At 38.2% G+C, this 27995-nt stretch overlaps 2 protein-coding genes, 1 long non-coding RNA gene and 1 other non-coding gene across 18 annotated transcripts in view; 2 read left to right on the forward strand and 2 right to left on the reverse strand.

The window, feature by feature from the left end:
• On the forward strand, positions 1-27950 carry LOC133060961 (uncharacterized). Its single transcript, XR_009693875.1, has 4 exons — positions 1-349; positions 15297-15346; positions 25856-25929; positions 27823-27950. It is a non-coding gene; the product is annotated as an uncharacterized LOC133060961 (long non-coding RNA).
• Positions 6931-7495, forward strand: LOC133060960 (large ribosomal subunit protein eL21-like). Its single transcript, XM_061148989.1, has one exon. The coding sequence runs from the start codon at positions 6976-6978 to the stop codon at positions 7456-7458; it is 483 nt and encodes a 160-aa protein (XP_061004972.1). The 5' UTR covers positions 6931-6975; the 3' UTR covers positions 7459-7495.
• Positions 15315-27995, reverse strand: part of CARF (calcium responsive transcription factor) — a 67022-nt gene continuing 54341 nt past the window's right edge. For 11 of the 15 annotated variants that reach the window (XM_061148982.1, XM_061148979.1, XM_061148980.1 and 8 more), the window contains one exon: positions 26796-27640. In XM_061148982.1, coding sequence (XP_061004965.1) covers positions 27540-27640 — 101 coding nt within the window. In that variant the 3' untranslated portion in view covers positions 26796-27539. Of the gene's footprint in view, positions 16373-25986; positions 26353-26795; positions 27641-27995 lie in introns of those variants that run through there. The other 4 variants (XM_061148981.1, XM_061148974.1, XR_009693873.1 and 1 more) reach the window with 4 other exon arrangements.
• Positions 23646-23847, reverse strand: LOC133061054 (small nucleolar RNA SNORA74). The gene has a single exon (XR_009693892.1). It is a non-coding gene; the product is annotated as a small nucleolar RNA SNORA74 (small nucleolar RNA).

Here is a 27995-nt window from a genome sequence, read left to right on the forward strand (position 1 = left end):
ACCGCCCGCCTCTGCTGCCGACTGGCAGACGGAGCGTAGGGCTGTCGGCGTCATTTCCGGGAGTCATCTGAGGGCAGGGAACCCTACGGTGATAACTGAAGGGGGTTTCATTTTGACTTATTTTTGTAAAAAGGGGATTGGTCGGGGAGTGTGTCGTGAGAACATACACCTGCTCCCACACCCCCCGCCCCAAAATCCTTTCCTTTAATCGTGTTTGCGCCAAAGCCCCGTGCCAGACTTTCCCTGTCGCTGAGTCTCAAATGCAAAACTACTGAAGGCTTCAAAAGGGTTTTGCTCTTACAAGAAAGGAAACAATAGGAAAACGGCAGCATTCACTAGAGAGAGAGAGGTCGGTAACTTTGCGCGGGACGGGGTTGGAGGGGTTTAAGGAGAGGGGAAGACGCATGCGATTGGTAGTGGCTGTTGTTGAATAGCCGAGTCGTGTCTGACTTTGCGACCCCATGCACTGCAGCACTGCCAGGTTTTCCGTCCTTTACCATCTCTTGGAGTTTGCTCAAACTCATGTCCATTGAGTCAGTGAGACCATCCATCCAGCTCACCCTCTGTCGCCCCCTTCTCCTGCCCTGGATCTTTCCCAGCGTCAGGGTCTTTTCTAATGGGTCCGCTCTTCACATCAGCTGACGAAAGTATTGGAGCGTCCTTTCAGCTTCAGCATCAGGCCTCCCAAGGAGTATTTAGGGCTGGTTTCCTTTAGGATTGACTGGGTTGATCTCCTTGCTATCCAAGGGGCTCTCAAGAATCTTCTCCAACAGCACAATTTGAAAGCATCAATTCTTCCGATGCTCAGCCTTCTTTATGGTCCAGCTCTCACAGCTGAACACGACTGTTGGAAAAACCAAATATTTGACTGTACGGATCTTTGTTGGCAAAGTGATGTCTTTGCTTTTTAATATGCTGTCTAGGTTTGTCATAGCTTTCCTTCCAAAAAACAACCGACGGCTGCAGTCACCATCTGCAGTGAAGAAAATAAAATCTGTCACTGCTTCTATTTTTTCCCCTTATATTTGCCATGAAGTGGGGGCTTCCCTGGTGGCTCAGATGGTTAAAAAAAAAAAAAATCTGCCTGCAATGCGGGAGATCCAGGTTCAATCCCTGGGTTGGGAAGATTCCCTGGAGAAGGAACTGGCAACCCACTCCAGTATTCTTGCCTGGAGAATTCCATGGACAGAGGAGCTAGAGGTCCAGAGTCTATGGAGTCACAAAGAGTCAGACACGACTGAGCAAAAAACACTAGGGACAGGACCAGATGCCATGATCTTAGTTTTTTCAATGTTGAGTTTTAAGCCAGTTTTTCACTCTCCTCTTTCACCCTCATCAAGAGGCTCTTTGATATATATACTAAAGTATACATAAGCATACATAGTTGAACATATTATTTTGAACAACTACCTATCAAGAAAAATACAAATTTTAATTTTACTTTCACTTATTTGGGACTCCCCGGGGTCTAGTGGTTAAGACTCTGTGCTTCCAATGCAGGGGGCACAGGTTCCATCCTTAGTCGGGGAACTAAGATCCCACAGGCCACACAATGTGGCCTAAAAAAATAAAAAATGAGCATTTTCACTTATTTTTTCTCTGATGCTCTTCCTTTCTTTTCCAAGTATATGATCTGTTGATACATTGTTTCCCTTCTCTCTGAAGAACTTCTTTTACCATTTCTTGCAGACAGATCTACTAGCAACCATTTCCCTCAATTTTTTTTTTTTGTCAAAGAAAAGTCTTTACAGGAAATTCCCTAGCAGTCTGGTGGTTAGGACTCCACGCTTCCAATGCTGGGGGCGCTTGTTCTATCCCTGGTCAGAGAACTAAGAATCCTGCATGCCATGCTGTGTGCCCCACCCCCAATTATTTCACCTTCACTTTTGAAGAGTAATTTCATGGGCTACAGAATTCTAGGGGCATGTTTTCTCTCTCAGCACTTTAAATGTTTCACTCCACTCTCTACTTGCTTGAATGACTTCTGAAGATAAGTCGGATGTAAGTTTTTGTTCCTCTATAGGAAAGGTGATTTTTTTTCCCTCTGACTTCTTTCAAGATTTTTCTTTGATTTTCTAATTGTGAATATGATATGCCTAGGTGTAGCCTTTGCATTTATCTTGCTTGGTGTCCGTTGAGATTCCCAAATCTTGTCTGTCGCTACTTTGGGAAATTTCTCAGTATCTATTGCTTCAAATATTACTTCTGTTCCTTTCTTTCATTTATTTCTAGTATTCCCATTATACACATGTCTTTTGTAGTTGTCCCACAGCTCTTAAATATTCTGTTCTTTTCTCTTTTCAGTCTTTTTTCCTTTTTGTTTTTCCATTTTGGAAGTTTCTTCTGACATATCTCAAGCTCAAAGATGCTTTTTTCAGCTGTGTCCAGTCTAATAATGAGTTCATCAAAGGCTTCTTTTCTGTTATAGTGTTTTTGATTTGGAGCATTTCTTTGTTCTTAGAATGTCCATCTCTGTTTACATTGACCTTCTCTTCTTGCATGCTGTCTACTTCATTTCCTACAGCTGTTAGCATATTCTTCATAACCATTTAAGTTTTTCTGTATGATAATTCTCAACATTCTTGCCATATATAAGTCTGGTTCTGTTGCTTGCTTGGTCTCTTCAAATTGTGATTTTTTTTTTTTCCCTTTTAGTATGTTCTGTAATGAGATGGTTGGATGGGATCACCAGCTCAGTGGACATGAGTATGAGCAGACTCTGGGAGATGGTAAAGGACAGGGAAGCCTGGCGTGCTGCAGTCCATGGGGTTGCAGAGTAAGACATGAGGAGCAACTGAACAACATGCTCTGTAATTTTATGATAGCCAGACATGATATACTGAGCAAAGGAACTGCAATAAATAAACCTTTAGTAATATGATGGTGTTGTGTTAGAGGAGGGCAGGCTTTCTATGATTAGGTCTCAGTCTTTTAGGTCTCTGTCTTGCGTAGCTCACAAGTGGTTTGTCACTCCCCCGCCCCTTAAGAGGGACAGGATGGCTACACTGTACTAAAGTTAGGTATTTCACATCCCCTAGATCAGTTAGATCTGTTAGAGGAGGGCAGGCTTTCTGTGATTAGGTCTCAGTCTTTTAGGTCTCTGTCTTGGAGTAGCTCACAAATGCTTTGTCACTCCCCCGCCCCTTAGGAGGGACAGGATGGCTACAGTGTACTAAAGTTAGGTATTTCACATCCCCTAGATCAGTTAGGCTCTGATAAAACCCCAATAGTTTCAGCTCTAGTAAAACAGTTTCTCTCGATGGCAGACCATTGGTTATTTGAGAATGGTTATTCTCCCCCCCTCCCTCTGCCAGCAACATGAGGGTTTTCTCCAGTATTTACTATGACAACCTCATTGAGCTCCTAGCAATAAAATTCATAAAAGTGGAGGCTGGGGCCTCCATGTCTGGAACCTCCTTTAATGCTCAGACTTGTCCACTCAGCCTCCAGAGGTTTGTTAATTACAGGCAAGTTTCTCCAGCCCACTATGGACTGCCATGGAGGATTCTGCTGAGGGTTTCTGTCCTGGTAAGTTGGGATTCTCTGTACTCACCTGTCACTGCAGTTTTGCGGGTAGTGGTTTGCCCTGTGACCTATCATCTCTCATGGAGCTAGGAAGAATTGTTGGTTTTTCGGTTTGTTCAATTGTTTACTTGTTGTTAGGATGGAGTGACAGTTTTAAAGATCCTTACATGCTGAACCAAAAACTACAAGTCCTATCCCATACCTTTTCAGTAGGTACCACACAGTTGTCTAAACTATGATCAGACATGCTAATACAAATACTCTAATTCTGATTACGCTGACTGGAACATGGGTGTACATAAATACATGAAACATGGGTTTTTCTAGAATTTTCCACCCATTTACAGATTCTTTTATTAAAGTTGATTACTCACTGAGAATAAGAGAATTATTGTATTGTCCTTTAGAATCACAGTACTAGAAAACTGGAAGTTACCATTAGAGATCATGTAATCAAATATCTTCATTTTAAATATTAAAAAATTAAGGCCTGAATGTGATCAAACCAAGCCTGTAGACAAGCATTGTCCAACAGAAATTTCCACCATGATGGAAATGTTCTACATCTGTGCTATTTAGTACAGTGGCCACTAGCCATATGCAGCCATTGACCAACTGAAATGGGACTTGTGCAACTGAGAAATGAAGTTTTTGTTTATTTTTAACTTAGTCACAAGTAGCTGGTGGCTACTGTGGACAGTGCAGCTCTAGAGTGAATTTGCATTGTAGAAAACGCACAGGATAGAGAAATAAGTTAAATGATATTTATTAAAAATAAATTGATGTCTGGAGGAGTCGACTAGCCCTGCAGCATACTGCATGTGGCTGACAGAACTAGAACCCAGAACTCCTACTAGGCTGTTTTTGACTATAGTGTGCCGCCTTTTCAGAGTCCACAGGTTGATGTGTTTGGAGCAAATTTTCTCAGCCTCAGCACTATTGGCATTTTGTACTAGGTACTTTTTTGTCCTAGAGAGCTTTCCTGTGCTTTGAAGAATATTTAGCAGCATCTGACAGCCAACCAGTAAATGCCAATATGTCTTCCAGTTATGACAACCAAAAATGTCTCCACACAAGACCAAATATCCTGGGGACAAAAACTGGGGGCAAAACTATGCTCAGTTGAGAACCTCTGAATCCCAGGATTTCCTAGGTACATAAGATGTCCTTTAGGACTCCCAAGAGAGGCAAGGTAGATCCAGCTTACTTAATAGTGTACCGAATACTTCGTCAAGAATGTGATCTAGTTTTAAAACTGCAAATTAGAGGATCCCCTGGTGGCCCAGTGGTTAGGACTCAGCACTTTCACTGTCGGGACCCAGGTTCAATCCCTGGTCAGGGAACTAAGATCTCACAAGTTGTTTGGCTCGGCCCAAAAAAAAAAAAGTTAATTAACTCAAGACTGGGCTGCTGGTGGTGGCTATCACCAGAACTAAGACTAAAAATCAAGTATGCTTTATAGTTGTTTGTTGAGCACCTACTGTGTGCACAGTGCTGTGTATTTTACATACACAGTACCATGTGCTCTATACCTTTTATCTCTAATTCTCAAAATAACATTGCCAGGCAAATGGAATTCTCATTGTACAGATTAGATAACTGCAGTTCAGAAAGTTTAAGGAACTGTGGCTCAGATGGTAAAGAATCTGCCTGCAGTGCAGGAGACCTGGGTTCAGTCCTGGTCAAGAAGACCCCCTGGAGAAGGGTATGGCAACCCACTCCAGTATTCTTGCCTGGAAAATTCCATGGACAGAGGATAAGAGGAGCCTAGTGGGCTACAGTCCATGGCATCACAAAGAGTCAGACACAACTAAGTGGTTAACACTTGCACTTTCACAAGGTCACAGCTAGCTAGCAAAAAAGAGAGGCAAAATTCATATCAATTAGCAATCTCTGAATTTAACACACATGTACTTTCTACTTGGATAACCATCTCTCTAACAGTTTTTTTGTAATCAAGACTGCAGATCTGAAGCATAAGATAAAGGGGGGAAAAAAGAATAAAGGGGACTCTTACTGAGGTAAAGGTATATTTAATGGGGAGAGTTGCAGGGAGATACCACCAAATAACTACTATGATTAAGGCAGGCTTTTAGCAGAGAGTGGTACCTGAGCAAGGCTGTGATGGAATGTTAGAATTTGGGTGTCAAGAAAGAAGAGAAAGACAATTCTGAAAAAAGAAGGCCTTAGGTAAAGGCTTGATTCCTGGGGAAATTCTTTGCCAAATTTTTAGAAAACCATGAGCAGTCAAACTCAGGTGGAAAAAGGAAGGAGATGAGGTGGAAAAAGGAAGGAGATGAAGATATAGGTTGTAACTAGCTCACCAGAGTGTCCTGAATGCTGGATCACTGATTTTGACTCCATTCTGTGTGAATTAGAGTTTTTAAGTAGGAACATGACAAGATTAAAACTGTATTTGTTGTTCAGACCTTGTGATATCTTTCTGAAGGCAAGATGTAGTCGTACACTCCCGACACACAACACACACACACACACACACACACACACGTGCGCGCGCGTGGAATACAGTAATTTAAATTCAGTTGAAACAGGAAAGAAAACCACTTCACTTTCATGTATAATGAACTTTCTATGGTGGCTGGCAAGTTAATTGAAAGTTAAGACTTCCCTAGTTTACAATAAATTCTTTAATCAAGAAGAAAAAGGAAATTACAGGAAATTTTAATTTAAAAAGCAATATTTTCTTTTTAAAATTCTTATTTACTTCTTAAATGTGAAGGAAAGAAAATTTTGAGACTGGAAGAGATTTCTTGTTCTAAGAAAGCAGCTTTCTTGAAATTCAATGGCTGTAATTCAAATTCAAGTAAATCACCATCTGAGGTCTCTTTTGTTGTCTGTTCAGTCACTAAGGTCATGTCTGACTCTTTGCAGCTCCAAAGACTACAGCACGCCAGGCTCTTCTGTCCTCCACTGTCTCTCAGAGTTTGCTCAGATGCATGTCCATTGAGTTGGTGATGTTATCTAACCATCTCATCCTCTGCTGTCCCCTTCTCTTTTTGCCTTCAATCTCTCCCAACATCGGGGTCTTCTCCAAAGAAGTCTCTTTACTTATCATGTATCAAGGAGTATCTCTTTCTCAGAGCAATGCAATACTCTGAGGATTTCTCTAGGTAAGGGGCTCTTCCCAAGCGAGCGGTCGAACCCAGGTCTCCTGCATCATAGGAGGGTTCTTTACCATCGTCAGAGCGACTGGGGAAGCCCACTTTAAGAACTACAAGAAAAACTTTGTGTAATCTCTGTTCCTGTATCTGTTGTACCACCACATATCTCAGTTAGTTTTTTTCCCTATATTTTTCATGGAAAAAAATTAAAAGAACTTCCCTGGCGGTCCAGTGGTTAAGACTTCGCCTTCCAGTTCCAGGTAAAGGCCCGCGCGTGGCTCTCGCTGCCTCCGTCTTTCCCCCCGGCCCCTCAGGCTAATTCGCCAAAATGACCAACACAAAGGGAAAGAGGAGGGGCACCCGCTACATGTTCTCTAGGCCTTTTAGAAAACATGGAGTTGTTCCTTTGGCCACATACATGCGAATCTACAAGAAGGGTGATATTGTAGATATCAAGGGAATGGGTACTGTTCAAAAAGGAATGCCCTACAAATGTTTCCATGGCAAAACTGGGAGAGTCTACAGTGTTACCCAGCATGCTGTTGGCATCATTGTAAACAAACAAGTTAAGGGCAAGATTCTTGCCAAGAGAATTAATGTGCATATCGAGCATATTAAGCACTCTAAGAGCCGAGATAGCTTCCTAAAACGTGTGAAGGAAAATGATCAGAAAAAGAAGGAAGCCAAAGAGAAAGGGTCTTGGGTTCAGCTGAAGCGCCAGCCTGCTCCACCCAGAGAAGCACACTTTGTGAGGACCAATGGAAAGGAAGCTGAACTGTTGGAACCCATTCCCTATGAATTCATGGCCTGAAGGGTGTAAAAATAAAGACCTGGACTGTACAAATGTTTCTCATAAAAAAAAAAAAAAAAAAGAAAAGAAAAGACTTCACCTTCCAAAGCAGGGAACTCAGGTTCAATCCCGGGTTGGGGAGCTAAGATCCCACAGGCCTCCTGGCCAAAAAACCAAAAAAAAACAGAAGCAGTATTGTAACAAAGCCAATAAAAACTTAAAAAAAATATGGTCCACATAAAAAAAAAATGTTAAAGAATGTATGATATTTCTAACAATTAATTAGTGTTCCTAGGAACTATATCTAGCACTGTTTTCAAGTGTTTGTTTTGGATAGTTCTTTTGACTTGTATACTCACTTGAATGATTGGCTTTGTTTACTTTTTCTGTTTGAGTAGTAAAGTGTTTTTTTTTCCCCATTTATTTTTGTAAAGTGGTTTAATAATTATCAGCTTATTTGGAATTAAGGTTATGAGATCTAGAGTTTCAGGGGTAAGTGACTGTAACTGTGACTCATTAGGCTTAACTTCCTTATACTAAAATTTTAATGGTAATCAAATAACAATTAAAAAAAAAGACCTGAGATCAAATAGTCTGACACATATTAAAGGCAGTCAACAATAGTTAAAACAGGAAATGCTTCAGTTTTTTGAGGACATTTCTAAAAAAATTACATATTTCACTTTTCCCATTTTATTATAATGGATTTAATATAAGGAAAAAGGTCTTTGCTTACTGAACATTCCATTCTCACATATACTTCCTGCCAAAAAGGATTATTAGCATTTGCTTATGATCTGATTCATCATAGTGAAATACATTAGTAGGTCAAGAAGATTATGGTTTCCAGCTGTGAATAAGCATATGGAAAATAGTGCCTTAAAGAAACAAGTGTGAATGAAACAAAAGTTTCTTTCAGTATAAATTGAGAGGGAGAATAGAAAATTAAAGAAATTAAAGGAAGGAAAAAAATTATTTTTTTTGTTTTTGTTTTAGAGCTTCAGTTCTTGACTTCCTAGCTATAAGGCATTTAATCTCTCTGAGTTTATTTTTCTTCCATAAAAATTGGGATAATAATACCCAGGCCAGTTGAGAGGATTAACTGATAAATAAAAAGCATCTGTCATTCAATAAATGTTAATTATCATATCTTGAAACTAAGTTAAGTAAATACATGTTAAATTAACAACACCTTTATTTTCCACCATTGTTGATAGTCCAAATGCTACATAGCTTGGGGAATGGTAGGACAGACAAGTTAAATAGGAAATGCATGCTGCTAGGTAGCAGGGCATTATGCAATTCTTCCTTTTAAATGACTTTTCAAAACACTAAGGCCTGTACTACAAGTTCCATGTACATTATTGAAAAGCAAATGATTAAATACATTGTCATTCACTATGCACTTAATTTTATATCTATGTACAAAGTTCAGACAATTCCTTATAAGTAAACATAATTCCTTTTTCATAAAAAGTGACTCAGTTCATTTCTGCTCATTTTCTCTTTAAAATCAATGCTTTCAGTCCTGGATTGTGAGCAGAATTATTGCAAAGCTAGGAAAAGTAAGGAGATTTAAGAATTCCAAGATATAATGGTTGTGGCTTATTTAATCTCAAATTTTTAAATTACTCCGCTAAGTTTCAGAAAACTACTTTCAAATGATCATATATAATTTCAGTTCCAAATGATTTCACAAGTAGTACAAAAAAATATCAATTATTCCCTACAATTCTGTGTCCTTGGCTACAAAATAGAAATATACTCAGATTTAATTCTACCACAGAAATTTTGTGAAGTTAAACAACTTGTGAAAATATTTAGAAGGTAAATAAAAAATCCTACATATCTCACACATACATTCCTGCATGCTAAGTTGCTTCAGTCCTGTCCAACTCTGAGTGACTAACACTTTAACTACTAGTACTATAAGGTATTAATCAAATATAACAGTATAAAGGTAAGATTAATTTAGAAAATCAGAGTCGAGAGCAAATTTTTATACTGCATGTAATAGTAGTGCGTGTGTGCTCAGTCCTGTCTGACTCTTTGCCACCCATGGACTTTAGCCTGCCAGGCTCCTCTGTCCATGGAGTTTTCTGGGCAAGAATACTGTGGGTTTCCATTTCCTTTCTCCAGGGGATCTTCCCAACCCAGGTATGAACCCATGTCTCCTGCATCAGCACATTTCGTAGAATTACCACCATTATAAAAATTGACTACTCCAGCTACTATTCCATGTGGATTCCCAAGTGGCTCAGTGGTAAATAATCTTCCTGCCAATGCAGGAGACGCAGGAGATGTGGGTTCGGTCCTTGGGTCGGGAGGATTCACCTGGAGGAGGAAATGGCAACTCACTCCAGTATTCCTGCCTGGAAAATTCCATGGACAGAGGAGCCTGGCTGGCTGCAGTCCTCGGGGTCACAAGAGTTGGACACAACTGAGCAGGCACACATAGACAAAAACAGAATTAACTGGATATAAAACTGCAGGGTAGGTTTGGGTGAAATTAGAAACAAGGGGAATTCCCTGATGGTCCAGTTGGGACTGCCTCTCATCGTGGAGGGTCCAGATTGGGGAATTTAAAATCCCACAGGCCACTAATAAAGGATCAATATACAGCTACAAGATGTAACTAAATGAAATGCATGACCATTTTAAACCATTTTTTCCTCCTTTACATTTTTTAAAGTAGAAATGGGTAAAGCTTTAGCTTCTGTGCTTAGAACTGAGGTAAAATAGCTGGAACTATAAAGTCGAGTGTTAATTAAAGATTAAAACAACTTCAGTGTTTCCATGGAAATAAAAAGACCTCATGAATAAAAAACTATTATGCAACTGATAGAGAAGTTTGTTACTCTGAAAGTCACACCTTGTTTCTTAGCTACTACAAGCTAGATGTTTTTTGTTGTTTTGTTCTTGCCTATTCTCTTTGGTTAAATTCTCCTTGAAGGTCTAAATATATCTGTATTTTTTTAATTAATATAATCCTCATACCAAAGCATTTCAATGTATTTTCAAATGTTAATCCTAAAAAGAGAGGAAAGGTCTTCTTAGGACAGTTAATATATTTACATACTTTTAGCTGTCTATGTAAAGCCTGAATTTATACTGCCACTTAATTGTAACTTTCTATTGCAGTATCTCTTGGAGACCACTGTTCATAATATTCACTGGATAAGTATTTGTTGATTAGGAGACTGAAGAGATTGCTTCAATTAGCAACTGATCTGAAGTACTTTCTGCCCCTAAGTTCCCTCACAGGTTCCAGAGTGGACTCAGCTGACCAGTATGAAGCATTATTGGCGTTCCTTTGCATTTTTTTTTTTTTCCTTTGCATTTCTTAGCTGTTTTTCCTGTTCTACCTGATCTAAGTGTTGGAGGGCTCCAGGGCTAGATCCTGAGCATTCTTCTCTTCTTTACGTTTCTTCTGTTTTCTGTTTTTAAATACCATCTGTATGTTGATAAATCACACAAATGTTCATCTCCAATTCTGACCTCTAGATTTATATTTCTAAGTACCTACTAAACATTTCCATTCAGAAATCAAACTAACCAGTCCAAAGACAGCTCTTGCTTTTCTCTTTTGAATCAATTGAACCCAAATTGGTCTCCCTCAACTCTGTAAAATTCACTACCATCCCTATAGTTGTCCAAGGCTAAAACCCTGGAGTCATTCTTCATTTCTCCTCTTCCATCACTTACCATCCCCGCACCAACTTCCTAACAGCCCTTCAGTCAGCAAGTCTTGCTGATCTTCTCTCCAAAATATATCCTGAATCTGTCCATTTCTCTTTGCTTGCTGTATCACTATCACTCTAGTTCACCTAAGCTCTCACCTGTGCAACTCCTGTAACTTATAATTGCTCTCCCCACTCTATTTGTGTCCCTATATAATACACTCTCCTACAACATAAAAAGCAAGGTGTATCACTCTCCACTAAAAATCTTCTAAAGGGAATCAGTTCCCAACAAGGACCCTGATGTTTCTGAGAGGGCAGTTTTATACCCACCCCACCCCCCCAACTACGTCACTGGTTACATGTTAGCAACCTCTTTGTTGTATATGATTGAGTTTTACAAGTAGGTGCTAGGAGAACAAACAATTAAGGTAAAGGCAGTGTAACAATGATTATATACATCAAGAGGGGATGTCTCTATGGGTAATCTAACAGAGGCAGCCTGACCTCAACCTCAATCTCCGTTTGTCATCTGTAGGGAGGGAAGTCTCCAGAAGACCTGGTTTTCACCAGCAATGGTTTCCTCACTCTTGGGCAGGGTTCAGGTCTAGTTCACATCCTGTCTTTAAGATGAACAGGCTTCAAGATGGAGTCTCTCCGGCGTTCCTCACACTGGCCCCAAAAGATATTCAGGATGAAATTGACCCTCTGACTACCATGGATTCCAAGGCTTTCTGTACTGACTGACCTCAACTCAAACCATTTTCTGTATTGTTCTCTAAGCTTATGCCTGCTGGCATTTGTTTCAACCCTTTAACACATTTTTTTTTCCTAACTCAAGGCCTTTGCATTTAACTGTTTCTTCTACCTGTAAAGGTCTTCCCTCTGCTTTTTGAGTGATAGGTTCTTTTCATCTGTTGAATGCTCTCTCTCTGAAAATATCACCAAAATAATAAGCTGATAAAGCAAAAGTAAGTTTCCTGCTTACTGATGTAAGAAATACTACCTTGACAATCTGAACAGTGTCTCTTAGGGGGAAAGACAATGGTGAGATATTTAGTTTGGCAGGGGAGTCTAGTTTAAGCTGTTTTTCAAGGCAAGAATTTGAGAGGTATTGGGTGAAGTGTGCAGACCTAAGCCAGTTACCCATCAAAGAGCCCTTCTCTCAGAAACGGGCCTGCTTCATTACCTTTGCCACGCCCAGTCATCGGCTGGGAGGAGCCTGTGAGCAGCACAGTTTCTACACAACACCACGCTAGATCCAGAGCACAGCAGTTGGGGCCGCTGGCCAATCACTCCACCCCAAAGCAAGAGCTCCGAGTGGCTTCTTTTCATAGCTGTCAAGGCTCACCTCTTGTGCCAAACAGGTTCAGCACACAGGTTCAGGGTGCAGGTCTTCTGTGGTTCTTGCGGGCCTGTCTTCCTGAGGGTAAACTCAGACAAGACCTCTGACACCACAGTAGATCTTTGGGGTCACAACTGATAGGCTCTCCCTCACCCTCAGCTATCACCTCATCACGTCTTGGTGGCTTGCAAGTGGTATGACTCAGAATCTTAACTCCTGAAAGGTCCTAGCAGTCACACTGTCCTCATGCTGACACTGCTGCATGAGTCTGTTTACCTTTGTTATTAGGCTCATGCATTCTTCCTGTTTGGAACACAGCACCATCCAGAGGTCTTTGATGTAATGCATACACTGTATCACGAAGGATGCCACTCAGACTTTCAGAATGTTGCCTCTCAGTTAATGCATAGCTCTGGTTTCAGAAGGCCATTTCAGCATTCTATGAACTTACCAACTTAACTGCAGCAATTTCTTGAAGAAACAAATCATAAATTGTTGAATCCTGCCCCCAAGGTCACAGGTGCAAGGCCTTGCACCAAGGCCACAGAAGCAGAGCCGGGATTCAAGGCAACCTTGGAAGTTGACTGAACCCCTTTGAAACTGTTGCCAAAAGCTCATGAGCATTACTAACAAGCTACCTGACTCACAATCAAAGATGCCCACTCCAGTAAACACCCTATACTGCCCCAACCAATCACCTGACGCCAACCTTCCAGCAGGAATTTTCTTTGTCCTGAGGTTATAAAAATTGACTCTTAAGTCATGAAAACTGGCGACTCTCCCTGGCCTGTCAGGAGTTGTCAGCCCCCTGTGCTCACAGTGCTCATTTTATCTCCGCTCTTTGTTCTTAATAAACCCACTCCTTTCTGCAATACTCTGAGTCTGGAAATTCTTTTCCAACCTGTGCTTGGACTGCCTCTACATAAATTATTTTGCATACATATTCATAACTCTGTATTAATACTGAATACAGTCCTAATTGCTGCATTAACTTAGATGTCCAACTTTTTCCCCTCCCCAGACAACTAAAAGACAGAATACCAGGAACTGTATTTTTCTAATGAGCATGCTTACCATTTTATATTTATAAATTTTAAGGATGCTATGTATATAATAAAATCCAAAGTCATTTTCACATCCTATTGATCTATATCTATTTTTAAATATACAATAACAACAGATAAAACTAGTGGCCAATATTATCTTTTTTAGATTTTGTCTAAGTATTCAAAGATTATGTATCAAATAACTCAGTTTAACATCTAACCTATTTTAAGTTACCTAAGGATCTTCCCAGTAGCTCAGCCGGTAAAAGAATCCACCTGCAATGCAGGAGACCCTGGTTTGATTCCTGGGCCAGGAAGATCCTCTGGAGAAGGAATAGGCTACCCACACCAGCATTCCTGGGGCTTCCCTGGTGGCTCAGATGGTAAAGAATCCACCTGCAATGCGGGAGATCTGGGTTCAGTCCTTGGGTTGGGAAGATCCCCTGGAAAAGGGAATGGCTACCCAACTCCAGTATTTTGGCCAGGAGAATTCCATGGACAGAGGAGCCTGGCAGGCTACAGTCCATGGGGTTGCAAAGAGTCAGACATGACTGAGCAACTTTCACTTCAAAGATCTAAAAATTACAATTTTAGTTAAGTACAAAGTTCTTAAGAATTTTCATATTATAGAAATATAATAAACCTTTTAAAGATGCCTACCATTATAATTTTGCCTAGTTAAAATGGTTCTAATAATAATAGTTCTAAATTTTTGTAATGTTAAACAATCCATAGAAATAAAAACTATAATGCTACCTCACTTGGCCCATAAAACCAATGCAAAAATAATAGAAAGTTTAAATCATGAGATGTTCAATATTCTTGTATAATCTAGAATATTGTATTGGCAGTAATTTCATATATTAAAGTCAGGAAAAGATAATTGTTTTTCAGTCCTTTAAACCAGTATGACTAATTCACTCTAATTTATTTAATGATTCATCTATTTATCAGAAATATTGTATGAAAAATTTTTATATAAGTATATAAATTTCAGGCCTTCCCTGGTGGCTCAAACGGTAAAGAATCCACCTACAATAGAGGAGACTGGGGTTGGGAAAATCCGCTAGAGAAGGGAATGGCTACCCACTCCAGTATTCTTGTCTGGAGAATTCCATGGGCAGAGCAGGGCTATAGCCCTGGTGGTTTATAGTCCATGGGGTCGCAAAGAGTCAGATACAACTGAGCGACTAACACTTTCACTTTTATATAATGTTCATATTCATAAATAAAATTATAAAACTCTTTAAATCCTGTTTCAGAGCCCTTCATCTTGGAAACAAGACTTCTTTTGTAGTTTTAACCAGAAGTGTCTCTTAAAAGCAATTTTAAAGAAAAGAAACAAAAACAGTTTCATTATTTTTCTTTCCCTTTTAGAAATTCTTCATTAGATATTGCCAGACTGAGCACACGATGACAAAATAATCATTTTCACCAATTAATCTTTAATGTTTCCCTAGGGAGGGAAAAGAAGAGGAACAAAGTGGAAAAATGAGAGGAAGCTTTAGTCAAATACAAAATTAACATTAAAAGACTAATTATCTTTACTTAATTAAACAGATGGGAAAACTTAGATTCAGCAAAAGTTATTTTGACATACATGCATGGGGGAGAGGGAGGAAGGGAGGGACAGAGAGACAGAGGGAGAGGATCATTATAATTGGTTTAAACATTAATTCAGGTCCCTTGACCATTTGATTCGCATGATTAAAAAGCCAGTACTTGTTAATACTTGTGTAGTAATAGGGAGGGAACCTCATATTAAACAAAGTAATCTTTTTCTTTTAGATAAATAAGACCTCCTTCTGAGATGTTCTGAAGGGAAGAAGAAAAAGAAGGTGAGACAGAAGAGAGGGAAATGGACGAACACAGGACGAGGAAAGTAGAAGAATAAAGGACATTATATTCAAATTATGATTTGAAAGGATCTAGAAAATATGGTTTTCCTTCTTTTTCATTTTCCCCTTGCCTTTGCCAAGGAATCTTTCAAGGAGGCAATTTCATAATCCCTGGAATATATTCTGGAAGTTTCCTCTTGCCTTAAAATGTAGATGGCCGTATGTTTCGTATGTTGCTGCTTTTTTGCTTCAAAGTGCCTCCCAAAAGGAACGATTTTGTTCATATCAAAAGTTCTCCCAAAGTAACCATTAAAATTCTAAATAATCCTATCATTTAGAAAGTTAAGATTACGCACTTTGATTTTAGTTCAGATACAGATAAGATGCAGGAGTTCAGCAGAGAGGGAGTGCGGAAGTAGACTAAAGATAAACTGGCAACAGTAAGTCAGATTTTATTTACTGTGTATCTTGGGGCCCCTCCCCTACAACAAGAGCTAGCCTTCCAACGGACAAAATAAAACAGCAGCAAGTAAAGTTCTGATAAGATTTTCGTAAGTGACCTGAGACAGTTTTTCCAAAGGATGTTAGTCTGCAGAGAAATCTTCTGAATATACAAAACTTCTCATCTTCATCCTTATGAATTTCCACTTACAGATGCACAATGAAGAAATGACAAGGACAAACAGTAGTGCTGTCAGTAATAATGCAGATTTCTGCCCAAAATAAGTTTTTCAGGCTGATCAATCAATGGATTTTTAAAGAGTTTCTTATTGTTAGATATTACTCTCAGACTTAACAAACTAAACTTAGCATTTGCATTTGGAGTGTCTGATTTTTAAAAAAAAAAAAAAAGAAGAAATCAGAGTTCAAACCCTATATGAACTTACCTCACCATTGTCATTGAAAGACCCTGTGCAGGAGGCTCAAAGGGCCTCAGAAAAACACGCTGTTTCCAAGTTGGTTCGATTTTGATGGGACCTCCAAAACAGTCAAATATTGGCTCCTTTAAAATACTTCCAAAATTACCTGTTGATAAAGCAAAACTGAGTTTTTTGCCTACTGCAGTAAGGGAGAATACTATTTTGATAGTCTTAGCAGTCTTCACAGGGAAGTCAGAGGTACAATCTTTATGAGCTTCAGGGATCTAGTTTAAGATGAGTTTCAAAACAGGGGATCTGAATGGCAATAGGCAAAATTTTTATTATATAATATTTTTTTATTGGACAAAGGGAGGTGAGAGTTTAGAAGTGAGTCTTTCACAATCTTCTGCATTTTTGGTCTAATGGTCTGCTCTTCCCTACAACCTGAATTGTTCAACAGCCTGGAACTTCTTTGATTTAAAATGGTTTTTCCTTTGTTAGAACTGGTAGTACTTACCACGTAATTTCACAATTGGTTGATTAAATGTTTGCTTGCCACTATACTGAATCCCTGTAGGATTAGGATTAGATTTAGTTCATTGTTCTTACAGTCAGCAGGTAACACACTGTCTGGTTCTCAATAAACACTCAAGTCACTGTTGCCCATGAGTGGAGAAAAACACACAAACATGCTGACTAATCTGATTCTCAATTTATGGACATGACCTCAAATGAATCTTTAATCAAGGAGGACTATTAATATTCTTTCCTAGTTTACTCTTTTATTAGCTTTTCTCTTCAACTCCCTAACACACAACCCCCCTCCACCGCTGCACCAATCTCCACGCTCCCCTAAGGGTCTTGCTTCTTATTTCACTGAGAAAACTGAAGTAATAAGAACAGAATTTCCACAGATTTTCACTTGTACCCACCCACTAGCATCTTTACCCGTGTAGCCTGTCTGGTCATCATCCATCCATAGATGAGGTACCCATGCTTCTTCAGGCAGAGCAAGTACTTCTCAATCTTGCAGTTCCCTCTTAACTGCATTATTCTTCATTTTATCTGCCTGATTAACAATCTTACTCTTTCTAAAACTTTGCTTACATCTTCCTTAATGAAGCCCACTCTGCTTACCCTATTTAAAACTAAAATTCTCTCCACACTGAACCCTTTCTCTGCTCCATTTTCATCCCATATTACTTATCAATTTAACATAGAAGTACTTTATACACATATATAATACATATAAGTACATATAATAGACATATATTGTTTATTATTTATTGTGTATCACCCTCTACTGGAATATAAACTCCCAAAAGGCAGGCAATCTTCAATAAATGAATGTCCATCTTTAAGATGTTAGGATGTTCTTTTTTGTTGTTGTTGTTAGGATGTTCTTATAGAACATAAGTATGAAAAACACAAGAGTTTCTAAAAGCAATTACAGATGTAATAGGCATAGCCAGAAAAATATTATACACTTTTTATGAATATTACAGTACCCAATAAATTACCCTATCGCCTCCACTGGATTGCCATATCTATTTCCAAAATATCTGTGATGCTTAACTTTTCACTCAGATTTTAGGAAAGCATTTTGATTCAACAGGCTACTTTAATAGATCATTTAAATGAGACTTCTAAACACATGCTAAGCAAAATGTAAAATCTTAGCCTAGCCCTGTAGAATTGCTATTATTTAACCTGTCTTTTATCTTTCAAACCTATTATTTCCCCAGCTTCTTAAATTCCCTGAATCCTAAAGTTCTCACCACAATGAACCTACAACCACCCCCTAAATGGGCTATATAAGTCCTACTTGCTCCTTGAATGTGATACATCTGCAATTTAACCTCATGTCCATAGCCTGTCATGAAAGATCCAGCCTAAAAATCGTACCCTGAAAAGATCACTTGCTTTTCTGGACTGTGTAGCAAAACTAATGTGGAATGGTATTGGTCAGACTTTGGTACCAATAAGAGCTTTATCACTTAATAGTTATGTAACAACCTTAAGCAAATTATTGAATTCTGAATTTCAGTTCTCCAATTTGTGGGAGACACTATTAGTGGCTTAAACAATATTCAATAAATTCTTTCTCTCTTACAAAACCACAATTTTTCTTGGGATGGTAATGGGCCCTTTAAAAAGAGCTGTATTTCCTAGAATCCTTTGTAACAAGGGTAATCATACAATGGTTTTAACCAACAAATTGAAAGTGGAAGTTGCTTTTCCTTCTGATAATGATCTTTGGATCACTCACTCAGACTTTTCCTATTTCAGTCTTCCTGTCTTTAGTTCAGTTCAGTCACTTAGTCGTGTCCAACTCTTTGCGAACCCATGGACTGCAGCACCAAGACTTCCCTGTCATCATCAACTCCCAAAGCTTGCTCAATTCATGTCCATCGAGTTGGTGATGCCATCCAACTATTTCATCCTCCGTCGTCCCCTTCTCCCACTGCCACCAATCTTTCCCAGTGTCAGGGTCTTTTCCGATGAGTCAGTTCTTCACATCAGGTCTTAAGACAGTTCTTCCTGTCTTAATGTTGATCATTGCTGGAGGTGGAGCAACCACCTCTGGTCAGTCTGGTTAGACTGCCTTTGGACTTGGTTTCATAGGAAAAATAAAACCAAACTCTTTTGATTAAGCCACCATAATGATGTCTCTGTTGTGAGTAGCCAAAGGTGCTCCCTAACAGATATACTATCTTGAAAGTAAGGAAAATGCTTACATTTCAGGATTTTAAAGCTCATTATTAATAAAATTATAAAAATTAACACATGTTGAGCAGCATGTATCAGATTCTGTTTCAGATCTTAACATGGGTTAACTCACTAAATCCTCATAACAATTCAGTTAGGTAGCTATGACTACTACTCCCTCAGATTAAAAAAAAATGAAAAACTTAGTCTCAGTAATTTGTCCAGCTAGTAAAGAGGAAGTAAGATTCAAATCCTAGCACATGCTATTAACCACAAGTCGAAGCTCTAATAATAAGAAGCCACTTACTTTATCCCAGGCAAAATGCCAAGTGCTTTAACAACAACAAAAAATACATAAATAAATAAATAAAGCATAAGTACATAGCTTAGTTGGTAAAGAATCCCCCTGCAATGTAGGAGACCTCAGTTCGATTCCTGGGTCAGGAAGATGCCCTAGAGAAGGGATAGGCTACCCACTCCAGGATTCTTGGGCTTCCCTTGTGGCTCAGCTGGTAAAGAATCCACCTGCAATGTGGGAGACCTGGGTTCGATCCCTGGGTTGGGAAGATCCCCAGGAGAAGGGAAATGCTACCCACTCCAGTATTCTGGCCTGGAGAATTCCAGGGACTGTACAGTCCGTGGGGTCGCAGAGTCAGACACGACTGAGCGACTTTAACTTTCACAATGTCTAGTACTCATTAAAATGTCAGTTCTGTTCCTTGTAAGTAATGTCTCCTTCCTCTGAATTATTATAATTTTATCTGTATTCCTATTATCCAGAAAAATATCTACTTCTGCTTCACTGACTACACTAAAGCCTTTGACTGTGTGAATCACAATAAACTGTGGAAAATTCTTAAAAGAGATGGGAATAAATACCAGACCACCTTACCTGCCTCCTGAGAAATGTATGCAGGTCAAGAAGCAACAGAACTGGACATAGAACAATGGACTGGCTCAAATTTGGGAAAGGAGCACGTCAAGGCTGTTATTTTGTGACCCTGCTTATTTAACTTGTATGCAGAGTACAACATGCAAAAGTCCAGGCTAGATGAATCACAAGCTGGAATCAAGACTGCCAGGAGAACAAGCAATAATCTCAGATATGCAAATAATACCACCCTAATGGCAGAAAGCAAGGAGGAACTAAAGAGCCTCTTGATGAAGGCAAAAGAAAACAATGAAAAATGTGGCTTAAAACTCAACATTCAAAAAACTAGATCATGGCATTCAGTCCCATCACTTCATGGCAAAGATGGGGAAAAATATGGAAGCAGTGACAGATTTTATTTTCTTCGCTGCAGATGGTGACTGCAGCCATGAAATTAAAAGACATTTGCTTCTTGGAAGAAAAGCTATGACAAATCTAGATAGAGTATTAAAAAGCAGAGACATCACTTTGTCAACATGGTCCATATAGTCAAAGCTATGGTTTTTCCAATACTTACATACAGATGTGAGAGCTGGACCACAAAGAAGGCTGAGCGTTGAAGAATTGATGCTTTTGAACTGTGGGGTTGGGAAAGACTCTGGAAAGTCCTTTGGACAGCAAGGAGATCAAATCAGACAATCCTAAAGGAAATCAACCCAGAATATTCACTGGAAGGACCGATGCTGAAGCTGAAGCTCCAATACTCTGGCCACCTGATGCAAAGAGCCAACTCACTGGAAAAAACCCTGATGTTGGGAAAGATCAAAGGCAGGAGGAGAAGGGGACGAAGAAGATGAGATGGCTGGATGGCATCACCAACTCAATGGACATGAGTTTTAGCAAGTTCTGGGAGATGGTGAAGGACAGGGAAGCCCAGTGTGCTTCAGTCCATGGGGTTGCAAAGAACTGGACACAACTTAGGTCCTGAACAACAACAATTCCTATTATCAAATTTACCATTTTCTACATTGTATAAAGTTAAATATCTCATGTAACAGACACTTATTTTCCTTGATGGAAACTTTTAAATCATTCCTTTTGGTATCCTACATGGCACCTACCTCTGTCAGTGATGGTACACACAAAGTTGAATCATCAGGATTGGCACAGTCACAACAGTGAGGATTGGAAACCATACCCTCAAAGGTGGTTGCTATCCAAACATGCAGTTCTTGGAAATTACTTTAGATCAATCAAAATTACCTTAGATCCACAGCTTCTTCTAAACATACCCCTTGACATGGCCCTGCCCACCAGAGAGACAAGGCCCAGCTCCACCCATCAGGGGGCAGGAATCAGTCTCTCCCACCAGAAAGCCTGCTCAAGTCTCTTGGACCAGCCTCACCCACCAGGGGCAGACATCAGAAACAAGAAGAACTACAGTCCTGCAGCCTGTGGATCACAAACATAGGAAGTCAGACAAAATGAGGCAGAGAAGGACCATGTTTCAGAAGAAGGAACAATATAAAACACCACAAGAATAACTAAGTGAAGTGGAGATAGAGAATCCACTTGAAAAAGAATTCAGAGTAATGAGAATAAAGAGATTCAAGTTATTGGAAAAAGAAGAGAGGCACACCAAGAAGATACAAGAAATACAAGATAAAAGATTTTAAAAAATAAATAAACTGCTGAACAAGTACAATAACTGAAATGAAAAGCACACTAGAAGGACTCAATAGCAGAATAAATGAGACAGAAGGACAGATACGTGAGCTGGAAGACAGAATAGTGGAAATCAGCAACAGAGAACAGAACAAAGAATAAAAAGAAATGAGGACAGTTTAAGAGACCTCTACGGTAGTGTTGAGCACATCAACATACACATTATAGAGGTCCCAACAGGAGAAAAGAGAAAGGGCCTGAGAAAATATTTGAAGGTGTCATAGCTGAAAAGTTCCCTAATGTGGGAAAGGAAAGAGTAGCCCAAGTCCAGGAAGCACAGAGATTCCCATACAGGATAAAGCTAAGGAGGAACACATCAAATTGATGAAAATTAAAGACAAAGAGAGAATAAAAGCAACAAGGGGAAAGTAACAAATACAAGGGAATTGCTATAAGGTTATCAGCTGATTTTTCAGCAGAAACTCTGCTGGCCAGAAGGAAGTGGCACAATATATTTTAAAGTGATGAAACATTAAAACCCACAATCAAGAATACTCTACCCAGCAAGACTCTCATTCAGATCTGACAGAGAAATCAAATGTTTTACAGACAAGCTAAGAGAATTCAGCACCATCAAACCAGCTTTATAACAAATGCTAAAGAAACTTCTCTAGGTAGAAAAGGCCACAACTAGAAATAAGAAAATTATGAATGAGAAAGTTCTCCAGTAGAAGCAAACATACAACAAAGGTAAAAAAACCAAATAACCATCTCAATAATTCCAGAAAAAGCACTTGATATAATCAAATATCCATTCTTAATAAAAACTCTCAGGAAGCCCATATCAGAAAGAATCTCACTCAATTTGATAAAGGACTTATGCAGAAATTATGGTATTAGAGTTAATGGTGAGAGATAAGAAACAAAGTAAGTACGACCACTCCAGTCACTTACAATCACAATTGTACTTCAGGTTCTAGCCAGTGTAATAGTTGAGAAAAAGAAATAAAAGTCATCCAGATTGGAAAGGAAGATATAAAACAACATGACTGTCTACGTAGAAAATCTGATAGACTCTACCAAAAAATTATTAGAACACATGAGTTTAATAAGGTTGCAAGATATAAAGTCCATATAAAAAAATCAACTGTATATCTGCATACTAATGCAAAAATCAGATACTAAAAATTAAAAACACCACCATTCATAAAGACTTAGTGATAAATCTGACAGAACATATGTCAAATTTCTACACTGAAAACTCTAATACGTTGCGGAGAAAAATTAAGTCAATATTAAGATTTCAATTACTCCCAAATTCAGCAGTATATTCTACACAATTCCAATCAAAATTCTATCAGGTTTTTTGTTTGTTTGCTTGTTTTTTAAGAAATTGACAAGGTGACTCTAAAACTCACATGAAAAACCAAACAGCCAAAACAAAATTGAAAAAGAATAAGGTTCAAGGATTTACACTATCTGACTTCAAGACTTATATTTTTTTTCAGTTCTATTTTCACCCTTTATTGGGAATACAGAGCAATATTACAGTCTTGGATCATTAAATGAACAAATGTGGCTGATACACTATTGACAAGCAGACCTGAATTCTGGGATTAAGTGGTTTTCCAGGAGTGGGTAGGAGCAAAAACAGGTGCGAGATCTTCTTAAGAGAACCACATTACTCAGCCGCCAGAGGGTGTTTTGTCTTCAACTCATTAATGGCTGGAAGGAGTGCCAGTCCTGGTCAACCATCCATGATCTTCATCACAGCAAACTGGAATCTCTAGTTTTTCAAATTAGTTGTGGATAGAAGAGTAAATGCCTCCAGACTGACTTATAAATTGATCTGGGTGACTACTAAAGTGTCCTCCGTTTGTAAACTAGCAAAATCTTCAGTGTGACTGTTGGAGCAAAGAGCCTTTCATGTGCTCCCAGTTATTACATAGAGCACAGAGGCTCGTGTTAGTCCTGCTAGACCACCTCGTATTACCCCTCGAAGGCCACCTGTACATTTATACAATATGCCTGTCGTGGTTCCAGCTGCCACTGTGTTAAGGTCATCTTCTGCACCTCTTGTCTTGTCAATGATGACACCAAATGCTCTATAAAGCAAAGCCAGAGAACCTAGGGTATTAGCCCAAAGTGCCCCTTGCCTAGTCACCATATTCAAGATCCTGAAGAAAGTGTACTCTGTGTCTGCTCCCACACTAGAACTAAGCAGCCGAAGTGAATGCTCAGCATACTCTCAAGGAAGCACAGCTCTGCCCTCACCAGTGCCAGACGCCACCAGAACAGTGACAAAGGCAACTGGAGAAGAAGACAGAACATTCCTCTCCCAGCAGTGTAACACTGTTACAGGAACGGTTTTGTCCCGACAGCTGACTACTGCTGGGATCAAGACTTATTATAGGGACTTCCTGGTGGTCCAGTGGTTAAGACTCCACATTCCCAATGCAGGGAGCATGGATTCGATCCTTGGTCAGGGAACTAGATCCCACATGCTGCAACCGAGACCTGGGCGCAGTCAAAAAATAAAAAAGACTTACTATAAACATACAGTAATCAAGACAGTGTGGTACTGGGTGTCAAAATAGATCAGAGATTTTCAGTCTTGGTGCTATTCACATTTTAGGCCTGACAATTTTTGTTGTGGAATCTGTCCTATGTACTGTATGAAGCTGAGCAGCATATCTACCAGAAACCAGTGGTATCTCCCTTGTTTTGACAACTAAAGTTGTCTTCAAACTTTGCCACATGTTCCCTAGAGACAGAATTTCCCCAGTTGAGACCACTGAGATAGGAGATAAACAATAGATCAATGGAAGGGAACAGAGAGTCTAGAAACTGACATGTGTGTATATATATACACACACACACATACATAGAGAGAGAATGGATTTTTATCAAAGGGATAAATTCAGTTCAATGGGGAAAGTATAATTCTTTCAAAAAATGATGCTGGAACAAATTAATACTCAAATGAATCACTCTAAGCCCTGTACTTGTATACAGAAATTAACTCAAAATGAATCACGGATCTAAATTTAAACCCAAAGTTATAAAATTTTCAGAAGAAAACATAGAAGAAAATCTAAACTTGGGTTAGGCAAAGATCTCTTAGATACAACACGAAAATATAATCCTTAAAGAAAAAAAAAGCTAAATTAGGTATCAAAATTAAGAACTTCTGCCCTTCAAATGATTCTGAGAGTAAAAACATAAACTATACATCAGGTGAAAATACATATTAAATCATGTTTCTAGTAATGGACTTGTATCTAGGATATACTTTTTAAACCTCTATAAGAAAACAATTCAATTTAAAAACAGGTGAACGATTCAGACATGAAAGAAGAAATACAGATGGCAAATGCAACATGAAAAGATGCTGAACAGTATTAGTCACTAGAGAAATGAAAATTAAAACGATAATGAGTTACTACTACACACCTACTAACAATGCCTAAAAAGTAAAAGCCTGTTCATACCAAGTGTTGCCTACAATATACAGCACCTGGAACTCTCATACACTGCAAATTGGAATGTAAAATGGTACAATCACTTTGGAAAATCACTTGAGAGTTTCTTAAAAAGTTAAATTTATACCTACCATATGATGCAGCCATTCCACTCCTATAGATATTTAACCCAAAGAAATGAAAGCATAAGTCCATACAAAGACTTACACAAATGTTCATAGCAGCTTTATTTGTAATAGCCAAGAACTGTAAACAATCTAAATGTCCCATCAACAGCTGGATGGATAAACAATTTATGGTGAATTTACACAATGGAATACTACTCAGCATTAAAAAGGAATAAACTATTCATACATCTTGTGACACAGATGAACCTTAGAATAACCATTCTGAGTGACAAAAGTCAGGTTTTAAAAAGGCTCATACTATATGATTTCATTTTTATAAACTAGTAGATGTAATAAATTGACCTCTAGTGACAGAAAGCAGGATAGTAACTGTTGGGGATGGGGTGGGGCAGGTAGGAGTAGAGGCAGGAAGAAGTGGGAATGGATTACCAAGGGGCACTAAAAATCTTTTTGGGGTGATAGATATATTCCTTATCTTGACTGTGGTGATGGTTTCAAAGATGTATATATACATCAAAACTTACCTAACTGTACACTTTAAATGTGTGCAGTTTATTATATGTCAATTACCCACTTCAACAGAGATAGTTAAAAAATAAAAACTCTTGCCGGTATCTGACTCCCACTCTGTCCTTTGGTTTTAAAATTCTTTTTTTAATTGAGATATAACTGACATATAACATTTAAGGTATATAATGTGTTAATCTGATAATTTATATATTGCAATATGATTACCACTATAGTTTTAGCTAACACCTCTATTATGTCTACTAATTATTATTTCTTTTTTGTAGTGAGAATAATTAAGATCTACTCTGAGCAACTCTGATATATATAACATAGTATTGTTGACTATAGTCACCATGCAGTAAGTACATCAGATCTCCAGGACTTATATAACTACTAGTTGCAAATTTGCACTATTAAGCAACATCTCCCCTGCGCTTATACCCATATCGCATTCTCATTTTCCATACTAATCATAGTTTATTTCTCTAAGAAATCAATTTTCCATTAACAAATGTGATTTTTTTTAAGTTCTTATTTTATTCCTTAAGTTTTAAAAATTCAGTCAGCAATGAACATTTATAATATATTTATATTACAGAATATAGCTAATTTGTATGTGGTGAAAGTATACTAGGCTTTGTCATCACCACTAAATTAATTGAGTAGAATTACAGATATTTAGATAAAAATAGTACATTATTTAAGATGTCTAAAGCCTAATCAGTTGATGGGGAAGAGTCAATGCAGTCCCTCTTTGGAGAGAATAAGATACTCTATGATCCTGAAAAACAGGCAGAATGGAATAAAGGGGAAAAAAAGAAAGAAAGAAAAAAAGCCAAGAGGGAAAAAAATTAATGATCCCTCCCTTTTAAATCATATATTCTTGTTATTACTCCAAAAATATAAAACTGTACTTGAAGATGTTATAATGCCAAAAAACACAGGGGTGGGTGGGGGGCGGGGAGGAAGAACTATTTATACCTTATTACATGCATTGTTTTAAAAGGCTGAGAGTTGGCTAAGTTGAGAGCATTAGATACATATATATTCCCTAACATAATGATAATAGGAATTACTGGTAGTTATGCTTTAAAATGTTCAGGTTCCAAATTGAACATAAATCTCTAGCCAATATTTTCAGGTATTAATGTATTTATTTAGCATCTTCAAGATGAACAAAATTACCACGATGCCCAGGAAATGTATAAAAAGAAAATCAACAAATGTAAGAAAAAAATAACACAAGATTTTTTAATGAAAAAAATTACATTATAACAAGGACACTAAACATTAAGTTACTATATATATATATACACACACACACACACACATATATATACACACATTTTTAACTTTTTAAAAAACCTGGTATAAAATTAAACTGCATCTTTCTCATATTCACATGATTAAGTATGTATTTTGACAGGATATAAAGATGGAACACATATGGCTAGGCCTCAAGATTAGAAACTCTAATGCAGGACCATATCATCAAGTCTATTTTCTATTACTTTCGTGACTTTTAGGAAACATTTACCTTGTATAAGACATAAAAGCTTTTTAAGTATGTTAACCACTTACATAGAAAATTGAGGGAAAAACCCACCATGGCTGTGTTTATCTATAATTCACTGTAGCATATATAATGTTCCCTTGGAGGCTTGGAACATGATAACCACAATGAAGAAACAAGCTCAGCTGTAATAATGAATTCTGACTGCTTATTTTGAACACCAAACTTTCTACTACAGATATGACACCTTGTAATACATGACACAAAAGAACATATATCAAACTTTGCTGTAGAGCTGTTAGGAGAATGCCAAATACAGATACTAAAAACTCTATGTGCTGTGTTTAATAATTTAAAAATTAACTGAATATTGAAAATATGTAAACATACTTCGTAAAAAATAATGCTAAGCACCTTTAAAATAAAATACTGATACACTGTAACTGAACATGCATTTAGAGGACAAATGAATTTCTAAAAACTAATTTAGAAAGCATTTTTAAAGAGCTACTCATTAAAATACTTACATGAAAATATTGATAGTTCCAGTTCCTACCTAAAAACCAAAAGAGTATACAATTAGGGATTTAAACCTTCATGCTCTTTTTTTTCTTTCTCTTTTTGTTTGTGGGGGGGGATGTACTGCAACTTTTTGTTCTCATGAAAAAAATGTCAGAAGAGACAGTCACATAGAATGAAGTGAGAAATGTTTTTAAACTATGTTTTGTTCTTTTTCAGGAGCCAAAGTCTGGATCCTCTACCATCTCTCGTCCTCCTAGGTAACTGACTAGAGTCTGTATCTTAACAAGCATTTCTCCTTAACAACTCAACATCAAAAAGCAAGGAATGTCTCCAAAGGAATATAGCTCAAGAAACTATCATTATCTATTGTCATTAGTGAAAAGTAAAGA

The sequence above is a fragment of the Dama dama genome, chromosome 8 (genome assembly GCF_033118175.1).
Source record: "Dama dama isolate Ldn47 chromosome 8, ASM3311817v1, whole genome shotgun sequence".
Classification (NCBI taxonomy): Eukaryota; Metazoa; Chordata; class Mammalia; order Artiodactyla; family Cervidae; genus Dama; species Dama dama.

Bases quoted from the DNA above. Each gene is read 5' to 3' on its own strand.
- LOC133060960 (XM_061148989.1), top strand. From the start codon at position 6,976: ATGACCAACACAAAGGGAAAGAGGAGGGGCACCCGCTACATGTTCTCT.